Source organism: Agelaius phoeniceus, chromosome 1 (assembly GCF_051311805.1).
Source record: "Agelaius phoeniceus isolate bAgePho1 chromosome 1, bAgePho1.hap1, whole genome shotgun sequence".
NCBI lineage: Eukaryota > Metazoa > Chordata > Aves > Passeriformes > Icteridae > Agelaius > Agelaius phoeniceus.
The window spans coordinates 59,385,785-59,405,613 of record NC_135265.1 but is presented as its reverse complement, the minus strand read 5'-3'; the positions used below and the strand labels follow the sequence as shown (position 1 = coordinate 59,405,613).

The following is a 19,829-nucleotide window of genomic DNA, read 5'->3' as shown; positions in this document are numbered from 1 at the left end:
TTTCTCTCTCAACTGGCTATCCACAAAAATGGTACTAAGGCATTGGCTACAGCCACCTGTAGAAAAGTCACAGAACTTAGGAGCAAATTCTAAACAACATTTGGGTGCCCAAATCATGCTCTGAAAAAGACAAAAAAAATGTAGATAGAATTTGTTGTTAGATACTGAAGAATTCTTCAGGTCTTTGTCTACAACATTTACTGAATGTGAAGGAGATATTTTGCTGTCTGTCATGCTTCCTAAAAAGAGTTGCTAATTCTGTCTTCAGATTTGCTCCCTCATAAAAAACTTCCCATATAATTCCCTTTCACTTAAATAATGAAGAAGGAAGGAAAGTCTGCAAGATGTTTCATTGTTTGAAGACAGTTGGTCCAATTTGGGGCCTGCATTTGCTTTGAGGTAATAATGACAATAACATGCCATGGAAATTTATAGATTTAATTAACTAGCCAATTTATTTATGGAGTGTCTGTGCAGGACAGATGACTATGAGAAAGTGTGTGGGTTTTCCCCTTAGTGAAATAATAAAAAATAATTTCTTTGGTTTCCAATAATTTTTAAAGGCGTTAAAGGAGTCCTGTTCATTTTTTATCTCTAATAAAACCAGCTGTTATGTTAGGAAAACTAAAAGGTAGTGTTTTTCCACAGAAAGTCACAGAAGGAGCGGACTTCACACAGATTGTTTTGGAGCACACAAGAGTGGAGAGGAGTTGCTGCGGCTGTTGCTGAGGTGTGTGGAAGGGCGCCCTCAGCTCTGCCCGTCGGGAACAGGATGCTTTGCTGTCCTTTTACTGCAAGGTGATGATTATTATGGGTCCGTCTGCCTGCAGCACCATGGTCCCGTGATATCATGGACCACGCAGGATAGCAGGCAAATGTTATCAGCAGGAAAACAGCCTTTAGGGAGAGAGTAGAATCTCCGAAAAGGTCTCACGGTGTAAGCATTAAAAAACAACAACAAAAAAAAAGGCAAACCAAGCCAGATAGCTTTTTTAATGCAGTACATCTTAACAAGCAGCTGCAAGCAGATCTAAGTGGAAAGCCGAATGTTGCACGCTGCTGTCCTTTCCCCGAGCACCGTGGGAAGAGGTGCTCTCTGGTGGACAGAAAAAGCACGTTCCTGGTCCGAGGAACGTGCCGCTGTGCCCTCGGTGAGCTCGATCGAGCTCAAAAGGGGACTCGAGGCTGACAAGCGCAAAAGAGTGCGTTTCCTCTGTGACAACCTGTCGGGAGAGTGAGGCTGAGGGAGGGAGGCTAGTACAAAAGCATCCAAAGTGCCCGAACGGAGGAGACCTGTGGATGTCCCGCGCACTCGGCTCCGCTGTGGGCGCGGACGCCGGGCTCCCCTAGGACATACCCGCGGGAGCGCTCCCAGCGATGGCCGCTGCTGTTCGCTGCCCAGCTGTCCAGGACCTCACGGACACAGCCCAGAGCCTGCGGAGCTGCCCGCCGACCCCCGGGCGCTCCGTCAGTGAGGGCATCGCCGTCCCCGCACGGCAGCCTCTGCGGGAGCGGCGGGAGGCTCCGCCTCCGCCCGATCGGGAACAGCCTGATAAAGGCAGGTGCGGGCGAGCAGCGGGACCCCAGCTCGAAGCATCTGCGTGTGCGCGGAGCCTCTGACCCGTCCTGTGCCACCCCACGCGAGGCGACGCCTGGAGCAGCCGGTGCGGGACGGGACAGGAGGGGACCCTGCCGCCCTCGGCCGCGCGCGCCGCTGTCCCACCGTCCTGAGCCGTTGGGCGCAGGGACAAGGACCTCGCCCCCAAGGACCTCCGAAGAGGCGGGATCTCTCCGGGAAGGGGAAGCAGAATTTTGTTGTGTGATTTGAAGATGAGGCCGGTATCTGGAGTGGCGCTCCTCCTGGGGCTGATGGCTCTCCCAGCGGCGCTGGGACAGAGAAGCTCGGAAAGCCATAAAAATAGCAACGAAAGCTTTGCCATCGTGTCTTTCAAATGGGATCACGTCAAGGAGCCGTATATCATTGCACTCTGGATACTTGTGGCCAGCTTGGCCAAAATCGGTGAGTCCGGAGTTACATATTAATACATGTCCTCTCCCTTTCCCTCCTCCCTAGCCCTTTTCCCACCCAACGTAAATGAAGAAAGCTTATCATCGGTCCGCTGACCCGTTTTCAGGGGGTTTACTGTACTCTGTCCTGATTTCATAATACTGCCCTACACGGTGCTTAGCAGTGTGATTTTCACCAGCCTCGAGGGGTTACCTGGTTCATTTTCACCGCCCACGACTGTGGCTTCTGCATCTCACTCCTTGAAAACCCTTTCAATTCCTTGAGACCTTGCATTCCCCTTGCTCCCAGGAAAAACTTTTTTGCAAAAGTGAAACAAAAATCCGGCCTTACTGCTTACACAATATCTATCGCACTTTATGATATGCTTTTCTCCTGCCTATGGTTGTTAGCTATATCAGCTCGTAATATCAAAACTAACCAGTGCAAACTGCACATATGAACTTAGCATTTTCTGCTTTGAAGTGCATCGTTGGATTAGTGAAAGAGCATCGTTTATAGAGAAAGGCAACACATATTATCAGATCATCTGATGTAGCTGAAAAAAATACAAGCTTTAGAGCACCCAGAATTTTCTTCAAGAAATTGGAACAAGTGAAAAGCCAGGACTTAGCCTAACTTCTGTGTAGTTTAAATGAATTTATATGAATGCTCCAACTCTTGTGTTCTGAACTTTGTGACTTTCTCCAAAAGCGATCTTGTATCAGTAATGCAGTTTGCTGAACGAGAAAAGTCGCTGTTTAATTAGAATGCATTTTACTTGATTGATGCTATTACTTTCAGACCTTTTGCCTAAAAACACACCTTCAGTTTGGCTGACACTGTAAATGCCATTTTAATTTAAAATAAATCTTTTCTATAATCAGTCTCCTCTCAGGTCAGCTGAAAATCCTACTGAAGACTTTTCTGGACTTGTACTCTTAATACTAATTTGGTATACCAGAATCACATCCCATAGATTTTTCATGCCGCAGAGAATGAAAGATGTAAAAAGGTATACTTGGGTGTATTCTGTCTAGCACATAAGAGAAGCACAGTAAGACCTGGATGGAAAATGTTGTCTTCAAACTCCAAAAAAGTATTTTACAAAGGAGTATGTTACAGGTTGGGGTGATATTGTACATAATTTTCCAGCAGTATTTGCATCTTGGCTTTTACTTGATTAACCATAGATATATAACTAAATACCTTTCTCTGAACCTGTTTGACTACACTATGCAAATAGTTTGTCTTCAGACAGTTGCTGCATCACCGAGTTTACATAACAGACAATTATGTTTTAATTTACTTTTATTGATGAGTTATAGCAATTAGAAAGCTGGGGAAACCATATACAGGAAACAACTGACAACACTGAGTACCTATAAAATTGTACTGAACAAAGTAATAAACAGGCTGCTTGTTTGAACTGTCTTTTTAGATAGTCTTCTAAGTAAGTATAGTTATTAAGGCCTTGTGCTATTTAGGCTTTGCTGTTCTGGACATGTGGCCCAGTTGTACAGTGTAATATTAATGGTGCACAACCATATCAGTTTGTGTCTAAAGCCACTGAACCCAAGAACAGGACAGTTAGATTGTACTATATTTAAATTGCAATTGTCTGGATTGAGATTAGTTGAGATTAATATGAGCCATTTTACCATGAAGTCCTTGATATAAACTCTTGATAAAGCACTTACTGTCAGGAGCCAGGTGGTGCTGATTCTGTTTTTAAATTCTTTGTACTTCTTTCATAGCTGCACAGAGCATGTCACTTATTAGTAGATCATACTTATCATCGGCTCCATCACTTTTCTTCCCAGAGCTCTCAAGCTTTGTATGTTTCTCTCTTCACATTTGTATTTTTGATCCTATACTTCTCTGGACATAGTTTTTGGAGAAGCAGTGGATAACTGCTGTATTCCCCTGAGAGCCTATGAATGTCTCTGCTTTCCCCATCAGTTACAAATAACACAGAGAAAAGCAAGAATGTACACTCACTGTTCAACACCTTCTTAATGAAGAAATCATGAAGGTGTTCATATAAGTCTGTGAGAAAGGGAACTGAAAAAAATAGCTTTTCTGCCTTCTGTCTGCCTTTTTGTGTCAAGGGTTCTGGAAAGTAGGTCAGAAATCTATGAGATTTTGAATTGCAAAAGTCCTGTGCTGCATCAAAGAAAGTTTACATATTCAAAAAGCAGACAGAAGAGAACTGAGAAAGAAATATAGAATATCTATCCTTGGGTTTCTTTACTACCTGAAGCAGGTCAGTTGTAGTGGAGTAAAAGTACTGGTTGTGCTGTGGGTTTTTCAGCAGGGAAGGAGCTGTTCTTACACATGCAAGCTCACTTCTCCGTGGCTACAGGGATTGGGAGTTATTTTACTGATGGATGATAGACAATTGGGTCAGCTGGAAGTGTTCTAGGAATTGCAGTTGGTACCTGGGGATAAAGGTATATGAGAATACTTTGCTTTCTCTTGAATTGGAATAGCATTAGTGGTTTAGTGCTTATTTGAATTTTTGTTGCTTTCAGGGTTTTTTTAGATTTGTTTTGTTTCATTTGTGTGGAATTTCAGGGTTTTTGTAAAAAAACAAGTTTCAGTTCATGATATTATATGACTGGGGAAGCATTTTGTATTAGGAGATTTTTGCAGATTTTCTGGGGCTTGATGTTCATATTGTGTACAAGGTATTCTGCCACATAAACTATTGTATATTAAATCTCATAAGTATCCCTATACATGAAGAAGTGACTAGTTTTGGGCTTTTGGAGAAGGAAACTGCTTTTTTAGTTTTAGTTTGGTCTAGTTACTAGTTAACTCTAAATACTGCTACGAATGAAACTGTGGAAAAGAATCTTCATACAATTGGCTTTCATGCATTATAGAAAATAAAAAAATATGTGCCTTCCATGAAACTTCTGATGCATCTTGGTCTACTGTTTAACATATTATAATTTATTTGGTTTGACCCTCTTCATCTGAGATATTCCAACTTTTCATTCTTCCACTTCACGTGAAACATTTTTAAGGTTCACAATGTTCTGCTTTGGCTAATGATCTTTATTTCTTCTTTTGGTAGGCTGTCTTATCACCACAGAGGAGTATCCTTGTGGGATAGGGCCAATAAACTACTTACATTTGTAAATCTAAGCCAGAAAATCATCTTATTTACATTAAGAAGTACATGAGGTACAGCAGAGGACCCTCCTGGTGGACCTCAGGAGTCCACGTCCTGGTTATCTCAGTGCTTCAGAAGAAATAAGCAATACCACTGAAAAAGAATAACCTCCAAATGCACATCTGTGCACTTATAGCTACAGACAGTACAGATATTTCCTGCTGTAGGTAAAGGATGTACCATTTTTAAACAACATACTCACACAATGTAGTTCTGGTTTAAGATGAAAGACACTTGTACGCTGACCAGACTCTCACATTCTTTCTAAGCTCACTTGGCAATGTGCTCTTCTTCTTCTTTATATGTCTGTCATGGATAACATCTTGGAAATAAACTTTGAATAAATAGATGCATAGAAGACACAAAATATTTCAGCTGGAAAGTCTCCACAGAAAGAGGCAGGAACAGGTGGAAGATCAGAAAACTTTGGAAGTAGAAGAAGGGAAGAAATGAGCTCAGAAGCTAAAAATGGCTAAGAGAAGAATTTTTTTAACACTGAACATTGTATACAATTTTGTGTTGGTATTTCTCAGACCATGTCAATGCAAAAAAAAAAAATGCTTTCTACTTGAGGGATATCTAATACATGTTTCTACACTTGTTCAGAATCCTAGGAAACAGAGAGAGATTGTATTTATATCTTCATTGGAGTTTATATTGGGGAAATTGTGAAATTCCTTCTTGCAGTTTAAATCCCTTTCTGTACTCTAATATTTTTATAACATTTTTTCAACATTTTTACAGAAGAATAGGTAATTGTTCCAAAGTAAAAAAAAAGCTCTTCAAAGCAGCCTTTTTGTCTGTCTGACCCGCTGGGTTTGCTCCGTGTATGCAGATAAGCAACTGGAAGAAATAGTGGGAGAGTAAGTGACTATGAACAGGAATGAGGAAGGCTACACAACCTTTTCATTATCTGAGTCAAACCTCTTGCCAACCATTTTTGTTGGTATAGGTTATGCTGAGTCTAAGAATGTCACATTTTTTTTTCCTTAATTTCTGTGTAGTAGCATACAAATTCTAAAGGCTTATATATAAGAAATCAAAAAGTGGGAGTGAAATTTGAATCCAGGGCAGCTGGTAAATCTGTCCTCAGGAATGCCACAATGCTTTGGAGGAGGGGGAAGAAATGATTCAATAACAGTGAGCAAACACATAGGAGAAGACTGATGAAGATACTGTGTCAGATGAACTTGTTGAGTCCATCAGCTCTTGAGACCCCAGGAGGATCACAAGCTTCAGAGCACAATGCATCTCTAAGCTTAGAGATATGGCTCCCCACAAACAGTCTAGTTTCTGCATGCCTGGGCTCCTTCACATTGTCTCAAACTACCCTGAGAAAGGAGCTGTTTAGATTTTGTTAACACAAACAATTGCTGTGGAGAATTTTAAGTATGTTAGGGATGGGCTGGGGAAGGAACAGTGAAAGGCAGGTCTAACCATCCATCTAATTTAGACTCCTGGGGCAATATTTTCTTTGAAGAAATCAATAACCCTCCTTCCAAAGCAAACTGTCATAACAAAAGCCCATTTGCCTCCAAAGTTTCTCCTCCTAGCACTCTAGCTACTGAAAAGTGTCAGTTATGTAGAGAAAGTGTTTTAGGGTATTGTTTTAATAAAATAAAAAATGTGAGACTAGCTCTTCTATTGGAAATTCTTCAGTAAATGACATAGTTAGAAAAAATGTTGAAAGGTGCTTAGCAGAACTTTACTGGGTGTATTTAACTGAAAATGGAGTCAGAGATTCAAAGGTGATGATATCACCAGATCCTGCAAAGTTTAAAACCTCCTCATGATTGTAGATCTTGTTAAAAGTTGCCGTCATTAGCAAGTGATAATATGGAAAAAGTCTTTACATTGTGACCTAAGAAGTCTGGAGTTAGCTATCTCCGCACCGCCCTCCCCCCCCCCCCCCCCCCCCCCCGCCCCGCCGCCACTCCCGCCCATCCTGACAAAGATAAGAAGGGGAAAATGCTTCTTTTACCTTTATTGTGAAGTCAGTAGAAGCTGAAACAGGTTAGCACACTTAGAACAGAGGCATATGCATTTTCTCCCCAGACAGTCATAGAAACACTATAAAATTGTGCTGGCAATTATTACATATCTGCTGTCTTCATTTTTGTATGATGCTGTATTTTCTTCTCCAACATGCTGTTTAAAATACCTGTGAACTAGGAATGTTAAGTACTGTAAAATCTCTTATCTTTTTAAAGAATTACCTTTTATATCTAATATTTTATAAGTTTTAGGCATCTGAAAAGAATATTTCCAAAACTGAATAATAGCTTTGCCTTTCCAATGCTAGGAACAACTGTGTGAGCCATATTTTAAGTGATAATCTGTGAGCCATATTTTTAAGTGACTGCCTATTCCCACATTTTAGTTCCATTTTACTCTTGTGCCTTACTCATAATTTTTCTGTACTTCCTGTCTCCCTGTAACACACATCTATCTTCTTCCCCCTCCCCCTCCAAGTCTTGCAAGTCTCAAGTCTTAATTATTTAGAGCAGGGAAGAAGATATCAGGATAGTATAATTTGACAAGATTCAGATTACATGCCCTGGCAAATAGCAAATGTACAATGGCAACTTGTGTGAATTACATAAGAAAACAATGGCATTTTGGGAATGGCCCTGAATTGAATACAGTTCAGGCATGCATACCTAAGGAAGGATCTCTGCCATCAATTACTTTCAGGCACCTGTGTGCAAAGTGCTCGGCGTTCTCTGCAGAACAATGGAATCCTTTTAATACTGTAGTCTTAGGATTGTTGAAACCATTGATTTACTGTCTTCAGAGCTCAAGCCACTTATTACCAAGAGCTATCTACAAATCCCCCGAAGTGACTGTAAATCTCTTATGTGGTAATGCAGCAGACCACAGCCCCACAAGGAATAGACCAAGGTGTCTCTGGGCGTACAGAGGAGGTGTACACTTGTTCTTCAAGTGAAAGGCTCTGAGGTCCCCCTTTGTTTCTTGTGGACCTTTGTGTGTTAGAGATGCTTAGTAGGGAAGCTGGTACTGGAAATCCTGAATTATTACTTTGTTTGACACATACAACCAGAAGCCTGTCAAATATCAGTAGCTTTACCACAAGTTTGCTTTAAGAAATGTTTGGAATTCAACTAAAAGAGTTCCCAGCCCTATTTACCTGAGTTTTAATTGCTCTGAATTAACGGGCTAGTGGATTACTTAGTTCTTCTGTATCATATGTCTCGCTCTGTTCCAAGATGAAATGTTGAGTCCAAAGTCAAAGAAGAATATTTCTTATCTGAGTATTCTTTTTTCTCAGGAAAATGTCTCTGATTTTTCTCTCCTACCTGCAGCAATGAAGTTAGACTAATGGCCTGAAAAAACTAGAGTCTTTAATTGTTATTCGGTTTGTTGACAAGTGGCAACCCTTTAAAACTAGAGACCATTAAAACTGTCTTGGTAAACCACAGAGCATGGTGGATTGGCTGTGTTGCAATACTTTGTTTCCTTTTGTAAAGCAATTTGCAGAGTATTTTCTGTGGAAAATATTATATTCCCTGTGGAAGGAATGACTTGATACCCAATTGGCTGCTATGTACAGCACTGTAAAGTCATAAACACTGAAACTACAGGCTGACAAGGAAGAGCTGACCAAGATGGAATGCAAGACATCAAATGGAAACACTTTCAATTAAAGCACGAATATTTAATGTTCATTCATGGAAGAAGAAAACTAGAAGGTATTCTGAAAGGCCTGCACAATAACAGGGGTTTTAAGTAGTTGGATCTGGAGAGTTTTCTCCTTCCATTAAATGAAAATAAAAGCAGTAATTCTGGATTCATTAAAATGTGTCTAGGAGAGAAGTTCTGCATTTATCTATTGAAAGAAAAAATGCCTTGGTTTTTGCCAAAGCCAAATGTAAAATAGCAGTAATCACATGCCAGGGAAGAAAATCTCAGTGTAGATTGTAGATTGATTTTTCAAAAACATGTGGTTATGGCTATCTCTGCTTTTTAAAAATGGGGGGGGGGGGGGGGTAAGTTTGAACTAGTATCTTTATGGATTCAGCCAGTTTCATAAGTTAAGCTTTGAGGAAAATATTAAATATTAAGAAACCGGTAAAGGTCTTGAGACAGTGAGATTCCACAATGAAAATCTCCCAGGTGCAAATAGATTGTAAACTGATGGAGAGACTTGCTAGCTCTTTTATTAAAATTAACTTGTTTCATTGGTTTGGTGATATAATAATATTCCAGGGACTAGGTGATACCAGTTAGTATAAGATAGCTTTATGTTAATGTTATGTTGATACATTAACAGTTGTACTGGAGGTAGAGTTGTTATGTGATCATACATAAAACTAAATATAGATATAGTTTGGCGATATTACAATCCTACTCCAGTGAAATACTAAACTGGTGAATATCTAGATGTAAATTTTCAGACCTTGGCAGCTTAGATATATGCTTAGGAAATTCAGTTAATAAATGATACTTAGTGGTTTAAGTGGTTAAAATATTCATTCCAGAATGACTGAAGCAGTTTTTGAATGCTTGCTCTTCTGTCTGTGCACAGTCTAGAGTTTGAAGTGCTCTAAGACCTGGTTTGAATTAAATATCCAGATTTTCTGTTGAAATAATTCTGGCTCTAAGCTATTCCATCCTATTTAGTTCTGGGAATGAATTCGGGAGAGTAGTGAACTGGGGAAAACTGTTTGATACTGGGTCTCCTATGGAGTTCACAGATTCATAAAATAATAGTGTCACAGGCTTGTTGAGGTTGAAAGGTGCAACATCTGGTCCTGTGCTCCAGCTTACCCAGGATGACCTACAGCTCATTGCCACGATCATGTCCAGGCAGCTTTTGATTATTTACAACAACCCTTTAGGGCAGCCTGTGCAAGTATTTGGCCACGCTCACATCTCTGCCAAGCTGCTCTGCAGCTGGGTGGCCCCCTACATATACTGGTCTGGAGGGTTGTTCCTCATCAGTTGCAGGACTCTGCACTTCACTTTGCCAAACTCTATACAAGGTTCCTGTCAGCTCATTTCTCCAGCCTGTCAAGGTCCCTCTGGCCTATCAGCCACTCCTCCAAATTTGTGTCATCAGCCAAATTGCTGAATTGCTCTCTGCCCCATCGTTCAGACCATTAATGAAAATGTTAAACAGGACTGGACTCAGTTCAGACCCCCCGGGGTTCACTGCTAGTTACCAAGCCTCCGACTATACTTTACACAACTGATCACCATCCTCAAGGTCTGTCCTTTCATCCAGTTTTCAATCCATCCCACAGCGGCTCATCCAGCCCCTACAGCAACAGCCTGAGGCTGTTCTGGGAGGCAGCGTCAAAGGCCTTATTGACGGCTCATTAGAAACTCATCAGGCACTGGTCTCCCCTCATCTTCCATGTGCATCACTTATTGTTTTCAGGTTGGTCAAGCACTTTCATGTAGTGAACCATGCTGACTCCTCCTGGGAAATTTCTTGTCCCTCATGAGTCTGTTTACCGAATTAGTTGCTCTGTCAGATCTGCAGAACCTTGGATTAGCAGTGGTTATACATGGGTAGACCTTCATCTGCATCTTACCCGGTCAAAGAAAGCAACATTTGTGTATGCAATTGGTACACTTTGGATAGCACAAAATTGCACACTACAGAGAAGAGAGGAAAACAACGTGGTCCTATAGTAGCCACTTGATCATGCCGTCATGAATTAAATAAAGGAATGACAAAGTACCAGCATAGTTTATCTCTCCTTTAAGCTAGGTGCTCTCTGATCAGAGTGGCTTCAATTTTCTGTTATGAATGGCTTTCATTCATATATCACTCACCCTTCTGCCTTCTCTTACCTGATACACAGTGAGTTTCATCTCTTGTTTTAGCCAAACTTTGCCCCAGGAAGAATTGATATTCTAATGAGAATTATCATTATTGCTTGATGGGAACGTGCGGTGAGATCTGTTCACTGGTAGTACCAAGCTCAAGTAGCAGCTAAATGAGTCAGCAGGAACATGTGTAAACTCAGAGGTGGTGTTTGTAGTCTACCCTGTTTCCTACAAATCCCTTTTCTGCACACAAGCTGTATGCCAGAAAAACACACCTCCGTGGCTCTCCGTACTTATGCAGCTATTACTCCTGCATCTTCGACTTGCAGCACTGGCACTTTGCAACCTTGTCTCAGTTTGTCCATTTTTAATTGGCTTTTCTCAAGAAGACTGCCTTTGTCCTTCTAAAAAAAGAACCCTAAATTATGGCCATAATGGTCTTCTATTCCTTCCCGAAATTATACTCATTTAGCTAACTCCATTTCACTTCACAAAGGACTGTGAAAACTCTGACTCTGGATAGGAGGACATTTCAACTATTGAACTGGTATTTTGTCAAGAAACATTATTGAATTGTAGATAAAGATATTTTGGACTCAGTTACTTGGTCGGATCAGCTGTTGTGGATGACCATTAGTGGAGAATAGTGTATTTTTTTTTTCTAAGTAGAACTGCTGCTTAAATGCTGTGTTTATTCTCATGCTTCTCCATTGTTTCACTTGCTACCATAGAAGCCATGTAGAAAAGAAATCACAAATAACTTCTTAGGCAAAAAAGTATTTGAAGTTGCATGCACAATCTTTCTGGTGTAATGAACTGAGAAAGATAGTCTATGTCTAAAAAAATAAACACTTTTGAACTGAGCATTGCCCTGATCAAGAATGAAAAAGTATGATAAAAGGTATGAGATGAAGGGCAGAATGGAAGCTACAGATAAGGGTGCTATTACATATGCATAAAAACATTGGAATTAGATTGTGAAAGAACAAGAAAAACTGCAGAAAGAATCTCCATATTTACATTCAAAGCCTAACAAACACATAAATGTTTTAATTAATTTCTCAATTTCTGTTGCTTTGTTATCACAAAGAAAAGCATTTGACTGTCATTAAAGGTTTTCTGTTAAAATATTTTCTATTCATTGAAAGGATTTTGTCATAAAATACTGCCTGGCAGGTTCTATCAAGACTTCTGTTAATCATAATGACTTATCATGAGTTAGCAATGTAAGATTTTTGGAACTTTGCTCTATAGATCTTCAAGAGGATTGCTTTTGCTCTTGGGCAATCTATCCTCAGGAGGACTCATCCAGTAGCTCTCCGTGTTATCCTGTGGAATACACTGTATCTGCTGTACAGGCAGCATTTCTTAGAGAAGATGAAGAGGCATCAAATCACTGAATATCAATTTTTTCAGTTTGCTGTCATGCTAAGTATTCTTTCAAATGAGGGAGCCACCTTTCCACCTGCTCCTCGAAATTTTATAAATCTTCTGGGATATTTGAAGCTGGATCTTCCAATTGCTGCATGGAGCAAAGTCTTATGATCCAAGGCAAGAATAAAAGATAGGTTAGTGCCTCACTCAGGCCAGATATCTAAGTGGCTGTGTAGCATCTTTAACAGAGTCTGAAACATGTACCAGTGAAAACTTACACTGTCTTATGCAGTAGAAGTGCCTGGAAAAGGAAGGTGAGTTTTATTACTTTCTCCGTGACAAAATTTAGAAAAAAAGTCCACGATCCTCCAAAATTTTTGTTAAAAATGAAGAATATAAGTTCAGAATATTCAATTTTTTTTTCAGTAGGATAGATACATCACTGAAGTCAGTGAAAAATAAAATTTTATAATTCACTTTCCCCCTCCTCTGCTCAAGTTAATTCAATTTTCAGACATTCTCTGATTTAAGGGTGAGGTTGTTACAATTTACATGAGCTTAAAAAAAAAGGACTCACATTGACCATGGACTTAAGGAGAGCAGCAATTCCTTAATACACAATATATTAATCTTATTTGAACCTTATGTTCCCTAGCCTTTCAGTAAACAGAAGAATATGTTCTCATGTCTTGAATACTTGTACTGAAGAAAATGGTAATTAAGGGATAAGCTAAATTTTTTTTGAACCAAAATTATTACTTTCAAGCACTCAGTAAGGCATCTTAATTCTTTAGCCTTTCTTAAGGAATACAGCACAGTTGATCTTACTAAAAACCATAATTCTTAAGGCATGTTCACTTGAATAATGCTGTTTGGTGTTTGAAAGTATGAGGATGTAAAAACAGCAGGAGGAAGTATGAAGTTTCCTTCTGTTTATTGTGATTTATGAGTAAAGATTAAAAGCAGTCCAAGATAAATCTGCCACTGCAAGTGGAAATTCAGCTTCTGTGGGGGTACTGAAGTGCTTGTGTCAGGAAAGACCCATGCAAATGTAAAGGAGAATGGTCTTACATTTTCCTCTTGCTGCCTGGTCTAGCATGTTTTGTCTGTTGCATTTTGGAGGACCCCAATGTGTTGAAAGTAGAATCTTGTCGATATGCCATCATGTGATAAATGCTTTCTGATTATAGGGAGATGAAGAAGTACTACTGCCAATGGTAAGGTTTCTGTTATAGTGCCTAAAACACAGAATCCTGGATCCAGCCAGGACAGGATTAATTTTTGCAGCCAGGAGGGGCATGGCGAGGAGGTGATTCTGTATTCCTTCAGTCATTTTCTGGGGAGGGTGGGAGGGTTCCCACTCTGGGTTGGGTTGTGAGGCAGAGGGGGGTCACAGTATTGACAGGGGCTTTCTGTGAGGAGTGGACAATAATTTGTGAATCAGTGACTGTTTTTCTTTACTGCTCTGGCATTGGTATTGCTCCTTGTTTTATTTTGTTGTTGCTTCCTGGGCAGCATCAAAAGCAGCGTGGCCAGCAGGTCAAAGTGGAGCAATTCTCCCTCTGCTTTGCCCTGATGAGAGCCTGCCTGGAGTACTGTGTCCAGCTCTGGGGTCCTCAGCACAGGAAGGAAAGGGATCTGTTGGAGCAGGTCCTGAGGAAGCCACCCAGATGACCAGAAGGTGAGAGTACCTCTCCTATTAAGACAAGCTGAGAGCATTTAGGTTGTTTGAGAAGAGAAGGCTCTGGGGACACCTCATTGTTGTCTCTCAGTACTTGAAGGGTGTCCAAAACAAAGACTGGGGCAGACTTTTTAGCAGGGCCTGCTGGGATAGGACTAGGACTAGTGGTTGTTAACTAAAAGAATCAGGATACATAGAAGGAAGAAATGACTAGGGTGGTGAAACACTGGAGCAGATTACCCAGAAAGGTGATAGATGCTCAGTCTCTGGAAATATTCAAAGCCGGGTTGGATGGGTCTTTGAGCAATCTGGTCTAGTTGAAGATGTCCCCGCTCGTTGAAGGGGATTGGAGTAGATGACCTTCAAAGGTCTTTTCAAATTGTAACTACTTTAGGATTCAACTGAAATTTAATTCTTATATATGTGGTAATAAAAGTAAAAAAGAGGTACTACTGTGGATATTTGTTTCATACTGAATTCTTACTGCTCCCAAAGTTTAATTTCTGCACAGATATTTTTAGGAATATATGCAAAATCTTTCCCATGTAGGAAGGGATCTAACTATATGAAGCACATTATTTTACAATGAAAAGAATCCTATGTTGATATGACTTTTTACTATATATCATACAATAGAATCATGCTTAGTCTAGGTATGTGGCATTCTGGGATTTTTTTACTTAGGAGGGGATTTGTGTCTGGTTGCTACCTTTCTTTTTTCTTGTAATACACAGTCATCTTAAGTACCCAGAATATTTGAGTTGTGAGCTAGCCTTCAAATACAGCTTTAGCCAGTTGTTTTGTTCCCTTCCTTTTTATTTCTCAAATGTGGAAAGTAATGTTAAACTAATCTCCTTGTGAACTTCTTTTTGCACACTGTCCTTTCTCACTTTGCCTGCACCTGCACTACAAAACACAAATGCATGGTTGAAAAAAACAGCTGTCTTATCACCTTCTTACTGCATTTCAAAGCATCAAAGCTATTTTCCATGCACTACATTTTGCAGTATAAGGACCCTAATTAAACTACAGCTCCTCCTGCTGCTACCATCGTGTACATCACCTCTCAAATGAGATAATGAAGGTATGAAAGTTAACGTGTTACTTAATTGGAGAAGCTGTAGGGACAAAAATCAAAAGTCTAGCTAAAGCACATTGAATGATAGCAGTATCTCAGAGCCATTTGCAGGATAAAATTAGAGTGATATAAATTAAAATGCATCTTGCCCTTAAATCCAAGGGAAAATAAATCACATATCTGGATTTCTGAGCAAATTCACTTTCTTATGGGCAGGAATGAGTGCATTCAGTAATAAAGCATGTCACATTTTCTGTTTTCTGTTGCCTAACCCAGAAACTTACAGGCTTGATTGGTGAAAATGGTGTTTTCTTAATAGACAGAGTACTGTGTAACTCTTGTAACATGAGAATTGTTGCCTCTTTCTTTCCCACTGATCACCTTGCTCAGTTCTTTACCATATTCTTTCTGACTAGTGCTAGTGATGTCAAAAGAGCTATTCTGTCATGAAGTAAATTCCATAATGTATTCTCCATAATAGTGTATGAAGAAACAGGTAAGTGACACATTATGTCTAGAGCATTCTTTAAGACAAAAGTTTTTACTTGCTTCTCCATTTTCTGAAAAAGCTCTGGGATCATAAATCATTCCAAAGCTCTACAAAGATGTTTCCAAAGCCCTAAAAAATTAGAGAATCGTGGAATCATAGAATAGTTTGGGTTGGAAGGGACCTTAAAGATCATCTTGTCCCAGCTCTCCTGCATGGGCAAAGACATCTTCCCCTAGACCAGGTTGCCCACAGCTGCATCCAGCCTGGTCTTGAACACCTTTAGGCATTGGGAGTCCACAACCTCTCTGGAAACCTGTTCCAGTGCCTCACCATCCTTACACCAAAGAGTTTCTTCCTAGTATCTACCTTCCTTCAGTTTAAGGCCATTTTCCCCTTGTTCTTTCACTGTGTGTCCATGCAAAAAGTCCCTCTCCAGCGTTCTTGCAGTCCCCCTTTAGCTACTGTAAGTTGCTATAAGGTCTTCCTCGAGCCTTCTCTTCTCCAGGCTGAACAATGCCAAGTCTCCCATTCTGTCTTCATAGCAGAGGTTCTCCAGTCCTGTAATCAACTTAGTTGCCTGCTCTGAACCTGTTACAACAGATCCATGCCCTTTCCTCTGCCAGGGACCTCACAGCTGGATGCAGAATTCCAGGTGAGGTCTCACCAGAGCAGAGTGGAGGGGCAGAATGTCCTCCCTTGTCCTGCTGTCCACGCTGCTTTGGATGCAGCCTGGGATACAAGTGGATTTCTAGGCTGTGAGCGCACACTTCTGAATTGTGTTGAGCTTGGGAAGAGACTTCATCTGTTGTCATTCTGGACAACTTATGTCAATAGGAAGTGTTTATCTTAAAAGTAGTTCTAACTTTTTGGTTAAAATCTCACCAAGAAAATCTGAGATGACCAAATTTCTGGCACATATAAACAGTATATTTGAGTTTCTGAAATTATGTATAGGAGTTGCAGTCCACCATGAAATTCTTCTCTTACCAAACTGCTGGAGACTCTCCTCCAACATATGACTGGCAAAACTTTGAAGCTTTTCAGGGGGTGCAGTAGTATTTACTTTCAATGGAAAGTAGCCTGGCATATTTTGTTAATTCTCTCAAATATATTTTCAGTTTTAAGCAAGAGCTACTTGACATATGTCTGCTTGCTTCGCTGTTTTTTTTTTTTTTGGTCTGTGGGCCTCGCTAGGGAATTTGAATACCATAATGCTTATTTAATTTACTGCTGTAATCAGGAATACTTCCATTGTAATTCCATGCTATTCCACTTGTATTAATTAAAATCTTACTGGGGTGGAATGTAAGGGACAGGAAGCAAGCCAGTCTGCCAGTGCCTGAAAAAAAGTACTTTCCTACCCCATGACTTGCAGCAGCCTTCATAGCTATTTGCCCTAGCCCTTAGGGTTTAATTATGTCCCTCATGCCCTTTCTAGCAGCAACAATCCTTACTATGCCTTGCTGGAAGCAGTACAGGGGAAGAAGACCAAGTCCCTACCATATAAGGACGTTTACAGAGTTTCAGCCTACTATTGGTATTCATTAAATGATTTCTTCCTCATCTTATTTTTCTTCATTTACTGTAGACCTCAACCAGGGAGAGCTGATTCTGGTTTTTATTCAGGCTTTGGCAATTCCTTACACAATTTATCATGCAACAAAACAACTGGTTCCTATATTACTAGTAACCCATTTCTGCAGTTTTTTATCTTTATGAGCGGATGCCAAAACATTCCCATGAGGATGTCTTAGTTTCAATTAATTTATCATATTAAAATGGAGGTTGAAAGGAAAAAAGAAAATTAAAATTCATGGTGTGAAACTGAGCTCTTGGCATTTCTTTATTTAACCCATGTTACTGGAAAATAGTTTGGTATTTTAAAACTAAAACAATGCTTTCACTATCTGTCAATAACTTTCAGTGAATCTTTGAATACTATTTTAAAGCTGGAGCTGTTGTAATATATTGCAATTTAATTATAATACCTTTACATAGCAAGTGAAGCAGTTTTATGATTCTTTTACCGTCCTGTTTTATATCCTCTACTATACTTCAAGGTGTTTCTAATGTGTACTTTGCTCTCATTTTGAAATATTATTTTTGACTGTTCCCATTTTTCTTTCAGTGTCATTCAGTTCCATGAGGGCCAAATGCTACCACACTTGCACTGCAGTGGGACTGCCCCTTCAAAAAAGAACTATTTAGCATAATTGTGATAAACTGTGCCTGTTTAAACTTCATTATGTTCTAAGTGCTTATAGAGGTAATAGTTGCTTACTCACACACTTCTTTGAGTTTAGCTTGAGGCTATCGTACTATGTTATGACCTATCAACTGGGAACCTTGACCTGTATGTTGGTTACATTTTTAATTGCTAACATATTTTGTTAATTGTTCACCTACAGAGACCAGCTACCTAAAATTTCCTCCTTAATGAGCTCATTACAATGCTATGCACTTTGTAAATTGTGAGCATTACATATGCAACAAATAAAGCAAGGTTTTTTGAGCTGGATTAAACCAAACTCAAACCAGTCCTTCCATATGAAGGACTTTTGTGCCTTGCTTAGGAAAAATATGTCCAAGATTAAGTATAAATCATACTAATAGACATGTTCATGTAGTATATTTTAAGGCAGTACCAAGATCCAATACTAAAAGTGGATTTTACATCTTGTACAATATAAGTATATTACATCTTTGAGTTTCTTCAGATATAAAATAGCTTCATTTTTTTTTTCAAGAAATCTCTTATGTTTTTTCTAGATTGGGTAAAAGCATAAGGTACTGATTAATAAAATAATTTCATGTCTGTCTAAGGAGTATTGATGCAACAAATCCTTAAAATCTGTTTTCTTAAGAGATTTTTGTCTGCTGCATATAAACAATTCCAAATGGCAACATTAATTCACAACACTTATTTTGTTGTTACAAGGTCCACAGAACACAATCCAAAGGACTATAAAATATGCTATCAGTCCTCTGAGCAGGAAAAAAAGAACTGAGCACACTTTGTTGATAAAGATTAGAAAGGCAAATATAGAATAATAATGATCAGCTTCAGTTCTGACAAGTCTGCCCAAACACTTCCTTGACAAACTAGAAATGCAATTCCCTAATGCTTTCAATCTTTGCTTCAACTGAACCACTCTTAGAACACAATGGAAGATATTTTTTCTTTAAGTCTAAATTCATCTACAGATAAAACAGGGTAAAATAGTTTCTGTGTAGATAAAGATGAGATAAAAGTATGAAACTATAAGAGGATTATTTTTCGGCCACAGGAAGTCACTAGAATTTAGTTTTTGGACAGTTGTTATGCAGGGCATTGGTTTTGCTCTTTTTTTGATCTACCATTACACAGATGTGGGCCTTCCTACTGAAGGTTTCTGATTACTCATTTCTGCAGGCATTATCAGTATTCATGTAGATCTGACTATTGTACAGGGAAAAATATATAGTCCTGATACTAGAGGAAGGTATGCAATACAGTAATAGCAAGGGCAGTTTCACTCAGAGGCCATGACAGGAATTGACATGAGAATGGGAAGGGGAAGAGAGGTACATCTGTACAAAGTGAACACAAGGTGACTGTGAGTCACCAGTGTGATAAAGAATCCAGGATGTAGCTGAACTATAGATTGTAATAGGAAATTATTAATGCTGTTGGACCTGCTTCTACTATGACTCATGCAGAATGCAATCTATATTTCTGATGGCTCTGAATCCACAAAGGTGAACTCAGATTGAAATAGACAGAATTGAAGACTGAAAAGCAGTGGTTTACTTTCAAAAATCAAAGACAAGCATCAAAACATGGTTTTTTCTCTGCTTATATAAGAGGAAATTAAGGAATTAACATTAGGGAAAAACAGCCAGTTAAGAAAATTGATATCACTTCTGCAAAAGAAAAGGAACATAAAATATCTGTGAACAAGTTCAGGCTAGAAATCAGAATGAAGTCTCTAACTGTGATGAGGGCTGGTGGTGTACCTTCACATAGACTTAGCTGGGGCAATAATCCTCTGAGATGAAGATCATTAAATACAATGGTGTGACAATGAAGGTCTGGATAAACAGCCAAATAGCCCTTCTAGTATTTATGGTTCTTAATGAGAATTCCCAGATACTCTGTGCAGGCTACATAAGCAGCTGTAATTACTTGAAAGGTGTGCCTATCGCTATGCAGGTAAGAAATGCTGTGTTTGCTAAAGTAGGAAA

General features: G+C 39.5%; 1 protein-coding gene across 3 annotated transcripts in view; it reads left to right on the top strand.

The window, feature by feature from the left end:
- The first annotated feature begins 1,673 nt into the window (after nt 1–1,673).
- The window catches only part of SLC9A3 (solute carrier family 9 member A3), a 56,466-nt gene continuing 38,310 nt past the window's right edge, over nt 1,674–19,829 (top strand). For all 3 annotated transcript variants that reach the window (XM_077179610.1, XM_077179625.1, XM_054640208.2), the window contains exon 1: nt 1,674–2,020. In XM_077179610.1, coding sequence (XP_077035725.1) covers nt 1,831–2,020 — 190 coding nt within the window. In that variant the 5' untranslated portion in view covers nt 1,674–1,830. The remainder of the gene's footprint in view (nt 2,021–19,829) is intronic.